Raw genomic sequence first — 14,350 nt, forward strand, 5'->3', positions numbered from 1 at the left:
GGTAACTGTCCAAGATACAAACCAGCATTATTTACTACATATTTGTATTTGAGATTCTGAAAATTCCGGTAGAAAACACCATGTTTCGTTTCCAGTCACTTCTTTATCAGTTTTTATATATATTGTCAGAGTATCTACTGGTTCCTGTTGAGAGTTAAAATGCAAGTAATAAGGTACAGTTAGAGGACACTTTGCCTATAGATTTTTTAGAACCAAAGTAAGGGGAAGAACAGGTGATGGATACTCTCACTGTGACCCTGGGGCAGTTTGAATATCAATGAGACAACGTGGTGCAAAGTGGCTTCAGGATATCTCAACATGCAGTTTCTTGCTGTAGGTATCAGAAATGTGAGAGGAGCTCTGAGAAAGGAGGCTGAAGCACATATGAAAATGTTCATGGGTAGTTCCTCCCTGTAATTAGAGAAATTGTGAGAATTCATGGGAATATAAATCAATACAAGAACCAGGGTTTAAAGAGGTTGTAAAAGGTTTGGAGGGGTAGGTGGGGTAAGCTGGAAGTGGAAACCTCAAGAGAAACCTGGGTTGGAGTTTTGCCACCATTTACAGACATGAAAGACTGAGTGAAAAGCTTCAATGAAAGGACGAGGCTGGCATGGTTCTGTTAGAGCTTGTTGAACATACTGTAACAGATATACTTGGAGATACCAACTTGACAGGGTGCAGCTTTTGCTTGGACAAGGAGTTCAGAGAAGCTCTGTGACTGAAATTAGAATTTGTTCCTGAATATTTGTGTGCAGGTCAGATTCTTCAGAATTTCAAATAGGAAAGGTTTTGTATCAGTTAGCAATTGCTTCTGTTTTTTTCAGACCATTCCAGTAATTTTGGGGACTATTCTCAGTGTATAAATTCCAAAGGAGAAATCAAAGTTCCTTCATATTTCTTCATATTCATGCCTGAATATTTACCTATATTCATGCCTGAATATTTTGGTGGGACTCATCAGTGACGTGCCAGCAGTGGAGAGGCCATGGGATGTTATTCTGTGAGAGAAATTAAGTGAGGACAACAAGGAAAGTGCAAAATACTACTTTAAAGAGTTCATAAATGCAAGGAAACATTTGAAACCCCAGATTGGTGCTATGGTCTGGTATCAGTGCCTCAAATTCACAAGTAACTCTCCTAATATTGTTTGAATTTCACTCAACCTGCTCTCCCTTGCCAGGATGGCATTTGCCATGATTTGCAATGGATGACCTTACCCTTATCTGCCTAATCCCACTTACACAGGCCTGGGTGCCAGTTTGGACAGCCCAGACCTTAAACAGGCGACATTTACAACCAAAACATTTTAATGTCTTCAGTGTGCTCATCCAGGGTTTTTCTGGGGTGTTATATGTCATGCCTGTCACATCCACACTCTGGCTTGGGAATTACTCCCTGAAAGAGCAAAAACTGCTACTGGTTCCTAATAGCAACTGTGCTGAAATGCTTTCATCTGTCCTGGCATTAGGATTGGTTTGGGTCAGCATTTCCTTGTTTCTCTGATTCTGAGTCCTTTTGTGCACCAATTAGATCTTATTTGTAGGATACAGACAGCACTTCCATGCCTGGAGACAGCTATATTCCTTTGTGTTTCTGGGGTAAAACAAACTGAATAGTAGCTGTTTGTTCAAGTGGGAGAACTGAAGTGTCTGTTTTGTTCCACTGCAGTTGCCTTGCCAATGGCATCGGACCTGCAGCTCTACGACGTGTCCCAGAGCAGCATGAGGGTGAGGTGGAATGGGGTCCCGGGTGCCACAGGCTACATGATCCTCTATGCCCCCCTCACTGAAGGACTGGCAGCAGATGAGAAGGAGGTGATGTATTGTGCTTTCATTTGAATAACAATCACTTAAAAAAAAAAAAAAAAATCAGTCTTTTAAAGAACAAGTAAATGTCCTTTATCCTCCAAAGTGATCAGCAAATACCTGGGGTTTTTTCCATGACTTGATTTAATGCTGTATGTGTCACAGACTATGAATAAAGTGCAAGTGCCAGTTGGTTATTTCTATGTCATTGCCATAAAAATGCAACAAATTTAACTGAATTTAAGTAATTGTTTTGAAATTTTATATAAAATTATATTGTATCATCATATAGAGCTAACACTCAAAGAATAAAGTAAATAAAGTAAAATAAAGATAAAATAAAGTAAAACTAACATATCTCCTAAGTGTGCTATCAAAAGAATATGAAGTTTAGCCTTTTAAATGTAAGTAAAACAGTTTCCAGGTCTGAAAGAAAACTGTCATTGGTTTTCTTTTAGTTGTGCTCAACCTTTATTTTTAAATTTAAAAATAACATCTTTCATCAAAAGTGATTTTAGAAGACATTTTTTCAAAGGAAAAGAAGGGAGCACAAGGTGAAGTCCAGTCTTTGGTCACTAACATAGTAAAACCAATGGAACTTCTAGGATTTAAAAATTTCTACTCTCAAGTTTATATATGTGTGCTTAAGGTTATGTACAATACCTGTGTTCAAGCAAGAGCACTGCAAAGCGTGCAGGGGCATGTGAGCTTGTGAAGGGGGCATGAGGCTGCTGAAAGCCAGCACAGACTTGAGCTCACTGCTAAAGCAGTGGCTGTGAGCACATAATTCTGTTAAAAGTGAGGCCTCCCCCAGAACTGGCTGCTTCAGGAGGACTGAGCTTTGCCCCAAAAAGCATAAATACCATAAGACCATGTTAATGTTGGTCTCCACCAATAGGTGGAAGAGGAAAATGATACAAATAGCAACAAATCTCAGCCTCAGTGTGCCTAGAAATCAACTCCTCCAATGAGTTTGTGTGATTTTCCGGTCTGTGACTGAAGATGAACCAGCACAGATGGCAGTGGGAATAACAAAATGTAGACAGGAAAAGGCCTTTGTAGCTGCTCATTCTGGAGAGGCATATTTTGTCATTGCTAATCTGATTAGTTCACTTTTAAAGTCATTTTACCTGTGTGTTTGCTTTTGGCTTTTTGAAAGTTTTAATCTTTTAATTATTGTGCAAAATCAAATCTTGGGCAAAGCACTGCAGGCACAGTGTCAGACAAATGCTCAGCAGAGATTTGATCATATATCCAATTACAAGTGTTTAACTGGTATTCCTCATTATAAACTAATTCAGAAATAATGTATTTTTTTTGATTCATGGTGTTTTTAGATAAAAATTGGCGAGACGTCAACAGATCTTGAACTGGATGGACTATTGCCAAATACAGAATATACAGTCACAGTTTATGCCATGTTTGGAGAGGAAGCTAGTGATCCCCTTACAGGACAAGAAACTACATGTAGGTAGCTCAAATCTATATTCACTTCAATGTTAATAAAATTTCAGAATGACCTTTGCACATATTAGAACAGACATCTGTTCTTCTGATTATCTGATTGGAACAATTGGGCAAACTCTATGTAAGTTTCTCACTGTGGATACTCAATTTGCAGAGACTAAGGATTTCTGCACAACATCTTGTTTTTGCAACAGGTTTGTGAACTTGTCTCTCTCATTGGTAGTGGTGCTATGGATGTCCCTATTGATCTTGGTGAAATTCCTGACAGTTTTCTGAACTTGCTGAAGGTGAATGAAGGTCACCACGTAGACCTTCATGGTGAAAACAGAAACATGCTCTGTTTAACCTCCTTTAGCTAGAAAACCAGGTGTGTGTGTGAGCCTACTCAGAAAGTAATTCCTCTGGCTCAGTAGTAGTACAGACAGAAAAGAAGCTAAGAGAAGATTTCTGTCCAACCCCTGCTGCCTAACATCTGGTAAATGCAGGGCAGGAAAGCGCCTGTGCACGCATGATAGATAGTGTGTTTTTAATAAGCAGCAAGGATTCTGCCAGCTAAATTCTGTCCTCTGCACACTGTACACAGACTGTATGTCAGCTCCCTAAATAGCTGCAGCATTTGGAAGACAAAGGAATTGAAATAAGCAATTGTGCTTCTGGGACATTTCTGGGACTGCATTCAGTGACATCTCTATTGCTTCCAGCAGGGGAGTGAGTGAAATCTCTTTTTTTTTGTGCTCCTGGCATGAGTAACCCGGTCAGGGTGAAAGTGTATTCAATAAGTGAGAGAAGTTCAGGCATGAGAATGCTAGGAGAAATAAACCCTAGAGCAATTCCTTGTAAGGTCAGTAAGCAAAAGTGGAAGAAGCTCTAGGAATGGTATTTGTAGGGTCTTCTCTAGGAGGACAGCTGTGGACAGACAAGTTCCAATAGCAAACTGCTGCAACCTGGGCATGTTCCTTGACTTGAAATGAGTGTAGAAGATGGCCAGCAAAGAGAATCAAATCTTTGGCTCATTATCCCTCCCTACCTTTCCCTGTCTCTTTATGCCTCACTCCTCATCTTGCACAGCCCCCCTGCCCATATCCCCCACCCTGACCTTTGGTCAGTATCTACCCAGTATCAGATTTTCATTTCTCCTAAACAGTAGTTTTGACTGTGCCTGCTTGAATTCACTTCATACCATATGATCTTGGAGAATGCAGAGCTCTGAACCTAGCTTACACATTGGATGGAAGATCACATACAAATTCCAGATACACTGGCACAAGCTGAGCTTTCGTGACCACTGTCTGATTACAGAAGCTTGTAACGTGTTAGCCAACCCATCATCACTACTGCTGCTACTAGACAGAATAAAAAAGAAACCCTGCTTCTCTGCAGTCTGCATTTCTTTTTAGGATGACACAATGTAGTCATCTCTGGTCTGTAGCACTGGAAGAAGATGGGTTCTGTCATATGCAGCTATTCAAATAAGCCCTTTGCTAGCAGGCTTTGAGGAATCAGGCAGTGGGGCAACCTGGGTGATCATGCCTGTCCCACATGGTTGGCATTTAACAATAATGTCTTACCTGTCCAGAATCTGATTTAAGCTTCCTTTTCTTTATTTTCTTCTTTTTAATTTTTTTTTTTAATTTATTTTTTTTCAGTGTGATTATTTCTGGCTTACAATTAATGAATAGGCTACCTGCTATTTTCTTCCTGGAGCATATATCTGCCTGAAAAGTGATCTGCCAAATTTGCTGTAGTATTAGGTGTAATATCTGATAATCTGTGTTTAGTAACTAATATTCTCCTCACTGTATCATCTTGGTTACTGTAGCAAAACCTTTCCTATGCCAAACAGAGACATGGTCAGCAAGCTCATTCTAGGGTGTAGTTTGATTCTGGGGCCAGGATGGATCCAAGACTCACTGTAAATATCACGTAAGTCTGGCACCAGGACTGCCTGTCTGGTTGAGAGCAATGCTGTCAGGAGGTCAGCTCCAAGAGGAAAGAGCTGAGACTGACGCATTTTGTTGTATGACCTGGCTGGTGGAATGAAGTGCATTTCACGACTGACAGAAAGTAGAAAGGAAAGCCAGCACGTGATCCTCCCTTCCCCAGACCCAGAGGAATATGCTCAATGCCAGAATGTGTGGCAAACCCATCTACTGCAGTTCCAGAGTGTTCCCGTCTTCTCTTTTCTCAGAGCCAAGTTGACTTCACTGTTCCTAAGCTGGTTGCAGATTCTGGATTGATAAATGGCCTGGCTAAAGATCTCACATCATGCATGAGACCTTTAAAATCTTTGCTTTTCCCAGGTGCTATTGTGTGAGAGAAGCAGCTTCTGAAGTGCTGATATTTATCTGTCCACATGGACTGGTGAGGAGTGTGTGTGTGAAGGCAGGAGGGATAGAGAAAGGTTTTATAATTCAGAGGAAAGTAGCAGATGTTGGACTAATATAGAACGTACAGCTGAGAGTAACAGACAGCACAAATTGCTTTCTGTGGTGTGACACAGAAGTGGATGTAATCTGAGACTGTCTCTTGCATGACCTCATTTTCCTTCAGCTTGTGACAGACAAGGAATATATAGAATAAAAGTGCAGCTTTAACTGGGATTGTTGTTGGGAAACAGATATAATTTTCTGACAGAAAGGGTAGGCAGAGGTAAAAGGTGGCATCTTTAGAGATCTTCTCAGCTGTCTATGCTTTTTGGACAAACTTACTCTTATGTTAGGGTCTTTCAGGATTTAGAAAAGTTTTTGCCCAAATTCTACTGTCATGTCGTATTTTTGCTGGGATACACACAAAAACCAAATGTGTATAGGATAAATATCTAGCTGGCTTAAATTAATTCACAAATACAACCCCAAATCTATTGCTATTGTTCTGTAGGTTAAACCTCACGATGATATGTGCAGTGCAACATCATAACTTATTTCTTTTTCAGTGTCAGTTGAGATCCATCTAGCACATCTGGAAGTTCTGTTTCAGTAAAGATCTAAGCCCTTTTACCTGCCTTTAAGTACTTCTGTAGCTCCATTGATGTAGGCCTTGGAATAGAAATACTGGTGATACAAATTTTTGAATGTAAAACATGCTATCTATTATTAAGATCTGAAAAATTTCACAGCTGAAACCTGGGATCACTTTCATGGTTTTATCTCTTTTCTTTTCAAGTGCCTCTAAGTCCACCAGCAAACCTGAAATTTTCTGATGTTGGACACAATAGTGCTAAGGTATCATGGGATCCTGCTTCCAAAAACGTAAACGGCTATCGCATCATGTACGTTAAAACAGATGGAACAGAAACCAATGAGGTAAAATATTGGCCCCACTTTTCCCTGAACCAATCTCAAACCTCCCCAAACTTCTGTAATTATTAGGGGTAATAATTTATAGACAAAAGCTACTGTGCAAGCTCTAACAAAATATTTTCAAGAGAATTCTGAAACTTGGTGTAAATAAGAGTTTGCTTAATATTGGATGTGTCTATATCTGGGGGAGAGTATTCTGAGCAGTCTGAGGCACGGAAACTGAGGGGCACAACTCAAGGGAACAGTGGTTTGCCAGGATCTTGACTAAATGTATAGTATGGAAATATTTATTCTTGACTGAGTTCAGATAATAAGACTTTTGATGTATCATATAATATGGACTCAAGTTCATTCAAAAAGACCATCTAAAGGTTTTGCCACATTTTCTCAGCATTTATTGCTTTAACTATGTATTGAGAACTCTCTAGAAATAGGATTTGGCTTGAACAAAATGCTAAGGCAATGCTAAGATGTTCTAACTTAGACTCTTATATTTAATAATTTGCAATATTTAGTTCTGCCTTGTTACCAGGGGTGCTTTATAATACCTTTTAGCAGCATAAATTCTGTGATAGAATGCAAAATGGGATGGAATGAATCATACTGAAATATTAATAAAGAAATTTTTAAAAATACAGTTAAAAAAAATAATTGCAGTAAGTGGGTTTGATTATTAAAACAGTCCAGATCCCTTAGGAAATAAGTTGTTGTGGGTAACCTGACCCTCCAGAAGAAGAAGTCTTTAATGGTAGTTGTCTGTAATTATGTTTCTTCTGGGACGTATTTGGCCTTTCATCTGTATAAAGTAGAATATTTGTATGGAACCTGAAGAAACTGCTCCCAGCTTTAGAAAGGAGCATACCTGTGCAATGTTTTGTTTCTTTTCTTTCTGCTAGGTCCCTTAAAATTTAAATTAGAAATCATTTGACCTCTTCCTATTGATTACCCTTAATATAGATAATATGCCTGCCTGTACTGGTCAAAGTGGTACTTGAACATCTCAGGCTCATCATAGTATACTTTGTAACATGAGTGAATGTTCAGTTCAGGATTCCTTTGGCTGTTCAAAGAACAGGTGGCATGTTTTTGACTGCTCAGCAGTGGTAGCATTTTCCCTGGGGTGCTGAGCTAATGTGGCACTGAATAGTTGGACTGACAAACTGTTTATACAGCTTATGTCCCTGGCAAAGTCACTTAACTGCAGCCTGGAGAGAGACCAGATAAAACCCTCATCTGTCTCTTGACAGAAGTTAAACACGAGGATTTTATGCAGTGATTGTCCATGATAAGGGGTTGGATTTAATAGCCCAAAAAGCTCCTTCTCTTTCTGGGTTCCTGAACATCCAGTGCTGATGTTAGCTGCACAGTTGGGCTTACCAATGCTGAATTCTCCTTATCCATGGTTTGCCTTAAGTGCAAAATTCTCATTTTTGTAATTTGTCTAGTGAAATTAGTTTTGTCAGCTTTGATGGATCTGAGTTTATACCTGTTCATAGTTTCACAGGATTTCACTACTAATTGCATGACATTTTCTTTCATTATTACCCAGAAGAATTTCACAGACTGATAATGTTGGTTTGTATGGTCAATATCTACTGCAAATTATGCTTTCTCTAGGTTGAAGTTGGTCGTGTTTCAACCCATACTCTGAAAAGTTTGGCACCCCTTACAGAATATACTGTTGCTATTTTCTCCCTATATGATGAGGGACAGTCTGAGCCACTTACTGGCAGCTTTACCACAAGTAAGTATTCCTGAACTTCTGAAGGTTTTCCAAGATGAAATTTTATACTCTCCTACATTACTGGAAAGTCAGATTAGTTACAGCAAAGGTCTCTGGCTGTGAATTCAGATATATGGAATGCTTTCTGTTATTTTCATTGGTGTTTTTGGCTTCTTTGCTCTCTTACTATGGGGCTGATTGCCTCTTTACTCACATGAGTAATCTCTTGACATCATGAAAAAATCTCCACAGCTTTCTGAAGCACTGTTCAGTGTGATGGCATTTGTATCTCCAGATGAAGTGTGATGAATTTTGAATCATACATTTAACCACTGAACTATCCAGATGCTAGGGGGTAGAACCTTATATATGTAGAGAGGAACTACATCAAAAGGAGAAAATAGAAGACATTCAAAGTTCCTATAGTTTGTTTAACATAGTTTTAGTTTCTGTAACTGTAGTTCTGCATTAAACAAATGGCTGATGACACATAGTGATGCTTTCCAACAACAATGGGAAGAGAAAGGAGGAAGAAGAGGAAAGAGAAAGATGAGGTGGAAGGGGAAGGGAGAACATAACGTGTATGGAGCAAATTGTTGGCACATCCAAACTGCACAGGGAAATGCACACAGAGTCTGGAAGAGGCAGAGACAGGAACAAGAAAAGAGCATGGTGCACAGAGCTCTGAGCAAAGGAGATGGGCTTGGGGTTGCATGCAGCTCCTTCAGTGGAGAGAGGACTAGGAGACCTGTCCAGTTAGAATAAAGAGTCTATTCCCTTCCTCGAACTACAAAACTACTTCCCTAAGAACAAATGAGTGGGCAAAGAATTCTGTAGTGCCTCTGTTGTCTACCTCCCATGTTATACTCTTTTAAGAAATTGCAAGTAAAATGGTATGTACCTAACGTTGCCATCTATGGAAGTATCACAGCATAATTAATTTTCATTTTTCTTGTGTGTAATATTTTCCAGAAAGAGTTCCAGCTCCCCAGTATTTGGAAATTGATGAAGCATCAACAGATAGTTTCAGGGTCAGCTGGAAGCCCCCCTCATCAGATATTGCTTTTTACAGACTGGCATGGATTCCTTTGGATGGGGGGGAATCTGAAGAGGTAAGTTGCCTTGACATTCTGAGGGATGAAAAGGAGGAGGAATTCCATTCTGAGGACAACTATGAAGCAATGTTTACTAATTAAATATGGCTAATTGACTTAAGAAAAATATGCCTCACTGCAAGGCTCTCTAAACAAGAATCAAACCAATTCCAGTTTGGTTTTGAAGAGAAAGTAGAGAAAGAAGAGATATTTTGTGAATAGTCAATCTAATTTGTAATGTGCCAACAGCCATAGAACTAGCAGTGTTGTTTGGGGCCACTTCAGTTTTTAGAGGTTCATGTTCTCACTTTGATGTGAAGATGATGATGGTAGCTGAGTCACAGTAGAGATATCCTCACATAAAGCTCTAAATTTGTCTAATGTGCTGGCCACAGTGAAATTGCCTCTATAGCCTTATTAGGTAACATTACAAAGGGAAAAATGTACACATTTGTTGTAAATTTATTAGATTGTTTATCTATTCCTCTTTATATTTTTTCTCTCTCATGCTGTGTTTTTTGCATTAAACCCTTGTATATCTTGTCCATAGTACCCTTTCCATCAGTCTAAATTTTTAATTTTCATCACTTTAGCTTTTTCTTTTTTTTTTAATTTTCTTTTTTTTGCAGAAGACAGACACTTTCTCTCCTTTCCCAAATTTTCATAGTCTGTCTCATTTCCTCTATTTCTTTATTTATTGATTCATTACTTTGGCTTCCTTTGTATTCTCAGTCTTTATTGACTCTCAAACATCTTGCTTTCTTGGCATCTGCAATGTGTGGGGAGGCCACATCTATAAACTGTTTATCTGGGTACAGAACTCAGGGGGAAAGATGACATTCCCCACCTGGCCCTAGGTGTCATGCATCATTTTGTCATCCATTGGGGCAGAAAGCAGTCATTGTAGCTTGGGTTATGTCATTTTTTTCTGTAAATTTAGCTTAGCCTGAATCCTTTCCTCCCTTTCACCTAGTGAGAGGTAGTCATGCAAGAAAGAGAGAAATTAGAGGAATGAGGGGGGAAAATAAGGAGTTGGTAGATGAGTAAGTGGACAGAGGTCATCCATGAGCTGTTTCTTCTGCAGTAGATGAACTGATTTGCTTCTATTTCAGTTCCAGTGAGTAGCTGCCAGTGAAAGCCCTTAAGTCACATTTTTTAGTGAGATGTGAGGTATCTGTATTCTTTCAGTGTGAGAATAAATTATCAAGAAATATTTGAGCTGCTGAGGTTCTTCATGTTCACTGTATTCACAAAGAACTGCTGGAGGCCCTAATATTTCAGAATGTTGAAATATTAAAAATGCCCAAGCTGCTTTCTTGTTCTCCTTGCATGACCTCTCTAATGGGGTCAGGCCTAGGATAGCACAATACCTCCAGGCTGTTGCCTCTTTAAGCTTCTTTCCCAGCTAAGTGATCATTCATGCAGACAAAGGACATGCACTCCCTCATTCTTTCTCCCAAGACCCAACTTGCCAATTTAGCTGAGTGGGGTCAGGGGGTGCTGGTTAATCACACACCTCTCATCTCACTTCACCCACTCTGCTGATGGGTGAGGAGCGTGCAGCTGGGTGTCAGCACTAAAAAGCCAGAATAACTTTGAGAGGGACCTTTTATTTCTAGGTTACAGTAGAGAATGATGTTGTACTCATGTGCTTGTTGCTGCTATTTGTCCTGGCCACTTGAAAGTTCAGCACTTGGTGGTTTTTTTGTAGGCTGCATTAGCAAGGAGGGGAGGGTGAAGGAAGTGCTGCTTCAGAAAGTATGCCAGAGTTACTTGTGAGAGAGCAGTTATGCATAGATATTTTGGAATGATTTAATACACAACTAGAGGCACTGGGGAGTTGAAAAGGAAGGAATGACATGTATCTACTTAGTACACAGCTAGATTCACTCAAAGCTGGTTTCTGAAGTTTTCCCAAGAAAAAATCTATGCCAGAAAGTGTGCAGCATGGGATGCCTGATTCATTACTTTGTAGTTGTAGAAGGCATAGCCCCAATTCATTACTAGCTGCTTTTGGTTTTTGTATTTGAGTTCAGAAGGTCTGTGATTGTGTTATGGGTCCTTTTTCCCCAGGACCAACTCAGGAAATCTCCTGTGGAAGTTAAAAGAATGAAGTGTGATTCACTGTTTCTGCAAACTTCTATGGCAGATTTTACACAGGATTTATCTATTGTTTGATTTCCATTATAAACCTAACTTTGATGTTGAGTATAAAGTGACCACCTTTAGAAACTTGTCAGTGTTAACACAGAGAAAGGTTGTTTTATTGTAGTGTCTGTTTGTGTAACCTGAAAACTATTCCCAAAACTGGCTAGCCCATTTCACTAGAATTACTGCTCAGAGTCCTGTACCTTCTGTTTTATAGTCCCTTTTGTTCCAGCTCCTCCCTATCTGGCGATCCCTTCCAATAAAATAAATGAAACACACAAAAATCTGAAGTGAAACTTGCTTCACATTGCATGACAATCTGCTGCTGCTGTAATAGCTAGAAATGAGGAAAATTACTATTTAAAACTTGACACAATATAGCCAACTAATCATCAGCACATCTCTTAGTCCTCGAGTCTGAAGCACATGCTCTTTCATCTCTCCATTCAGAAGTGTGGAACCATAACTGAGATTACAATTCTGGTATTGAAACAGCCTTTTTTTAAGGCTGGGGAGATACTGAATGCATTTGTCATAACAATGTTTGAATCATAGAAATATGAATGGAAGTTAATCTCTCCTGTTCTGTTGTTTTTATTGACAAATGTTTTGAATTGTACTGATATTTCACTACAAAAAAGTAAAAGGCATATGGTCAGCTTTAGCAATTAATTAACTGTGGGTGAAAGCATAATGCTATACATTTTAAACATTCTTAAGTGTTTTTTCCAGATGTTCTCTGTGGTATAAATAATTTTTTGGGCAGGTCTGAGTGTAGATTTAATTTATTTTAAAGGAGAATAGATTTTCCTTTTTTCATTTCAGTCAATTCATGTAAAATAATCAGATGCAGAACTGATACTCTTCAATCTTGCTGTCTAACTTAGGTTGTCATAAATGGAGATGCAGACAGTCATGTTATTGAGGGTCTGTTGCCTGACACAGAATATGAAGTTTCTCTGCTGGCAGTTTTTGATGATGACAGTGAAAGTGAAGTTGTTGCTATTCTTGGAGCTACAAGTAAGACAAACTCTTGACTGTAATTTTAAAAAACGTTTAAGTGATTTAAATTTGATGCATGTATCTTATATATAAAGCATAGTTCATCTTGGGTAGCTATAATATTGAAGCAGGTGGTGGCTTAGCACCAGAGCTTTCCTGACTAGTTTTTGCTTTTCCTATTTAATGTTATGTGATAGGTGGCATTGAATCAAAATAGTGGTTTGACTCCCTAGCTGAGCTTGGGATTAATAACCTTTGGATCTGGGTAGATATTCTTCCATCTTACATTTTAAAGACTAAATAGTCTTTGTTCCTTATGAGATGATACATCAGATTTTGGAAGGGATGTGTGTTAAATGTTTAAAAGTGAATAATTTACAGGCATTTAATTTAAAATGTTTGGCATTTTCAATATACACTTTTCTTATTTATGTAATTTATACTCCCTAGAGGTGAATTGACTCTTGGCTGAAATAATGGTCCAAAAAGCTTACATGGGCCTCCTTTGACATTGACATGAAAGTAAGAAAGATAAAGCTTGATAATCATGCACAACTTATTTTATAGATTATTATCAAAACAGTGGCCTGTATTTCAGGAAGATTGCTCTTTTCATGGATAATTACTTGAAGAAGTAAACAACTATATTTCTTAGGTGTAAATTCTAAAATTAATTTGTTAGTAGTAATTCAACTGCAGGCTTAATTCTATGTCTTCTGTTAAGACAAAAAGCCCACACGCCTCCAAATGATGCTGATACTTCCCAGTGCTGCTGAGAGTACTTTAGGTTTTTTACTTGGACAAAAGTGAAACACCCTTAAAAAAACTTTAAATTTAATTAATCTGACAACCTTAACAAATGGTCAAAGTGGAAGTCTATTGTACATAGGTCAGCCAGAAATCTGTGAAAATATATGCATTCTTATTTGATTATGCAGTTTATAATTATGTCGTATCTGGAGATCTAAGTGCTAATCCTGCAAATATACATGCCTAAAGTAAACTAAATGAATAATTCCCTTGTAGTCTCTGAAATATCTGAAGTGTGTGGGATACTCGTAGGTGTGAGCACATAGTTTCATTGTCACAGTTAGACATTCAAGAAAAATGCTGTGATTCCATGTTTTGTTGAGCTGTTAGTGAGCCAAGTCCTGTTTTCCAGCTGCAAGTGCCACCACAGCACCTTCCACAGTGAGCACCACCGGTGCCACCACCTCTGAGCCCAGCACAGCAGGTAAGCAGAGCAAATGCCAACAGTTTAAATGTGAGTGCAGAGCAATAAGGCTCCCCACAGGCACCTCCAGGGCTGGGGGCAGAGCTGAGACACTGCTGAGGCTCCTGAAGGGAAGGCACATCACTGCTGAAAGGTTCACACCGTGTTTCTCTGCACCCCCTTCTGTGTGTGGCCAAGCTCCTGCACAGGATGAGGAGCCAGCCCTTACACAGGGTGGGGACTCTGAATGACACCAGTGCTATTACTTGGGAGTACAGAGACTAATTTTGAAAATTCACCTAGAATTTTTCTTTCCCCTTATAAAGGTGAGCACGGAAGCTCTTCAGAATCTTGTTTAGTTTTGAGTGTTGTCTTTCTTTTCCCTGTAATTAGACAATTGATTTTGAAGGAACAACATTTCTGGGTTATTTCTCTTCTGTAGCATTCCAGCTTGGATTATTTTAAAGCTCCATAAACTGAGTAAGATAAACAAAGCAGATGGGATCTTACAGGTTAATGGAAGTATAATATAACTATTATTTTAATAAGTGCTTACAGTTTTTATCTTATTGAGCCCAAATATGTCTGAGCTATAT

The 14,350-nt window shown here is 38.9% G+C and overlaps 1 protein-coding gene across 7 annotated transcripts in view; it reads left to right on the forward strand.

Moving 5' to 3' along the window:
- Positions 1-14,350, forward strand: part of COL14A1 (collagen type XIV alpha 1 chain) — a 116,747-nt gene that overhangs the window by 43,036 nt on the left and 59,361 nt on the right. For all 7 annotated transcript variants that reach the window (XM_033058251.2, XM_033058270.2, XM_033058286.2 and 4 more), the window contains exons 12-18: positions 1,672-1,817; positions 3,146-3,275; positions 6,438-6,577; positions 8,192-8,318; positions 9,270-9,409; positions 12,427-12,559; positions 13,704-13,775. In XM_033058251.2, coding sequence (XP_032914142.1) covers positions 1,672-1,817; positions 3,146-3,275; positions 6,438-6,577; positions 8,192-8,318; positions 9,270-9,409; positions 12,427-12,559; positions 13,704-13,775 — 888 coding nt within the window. The remainder of the gene's footprint in view (positions 1-1,671; positions 1,818-3,145; positions 3,276-6,437; positions 6,578-8,191; positions 8,319-9,269; positions 9,410-12,426; positions 12,560-13,703; positions 13,776-14,350) is intronic.

Source organism: Catharus ustulatus, chromosome 1, assembly GCF_009819885.2.
Source record: "Catharus ustulatus isolate bCatUst1 chromosome 1, bCatUst1.pri.v2, whole genome shotgun sequence".
NCBI classification, from domain to species: Eukaryota; Metazoa; Chordata; class Aves; order Passeriformes; family Turdidae; genus Catharus; species Catharus ustulatus.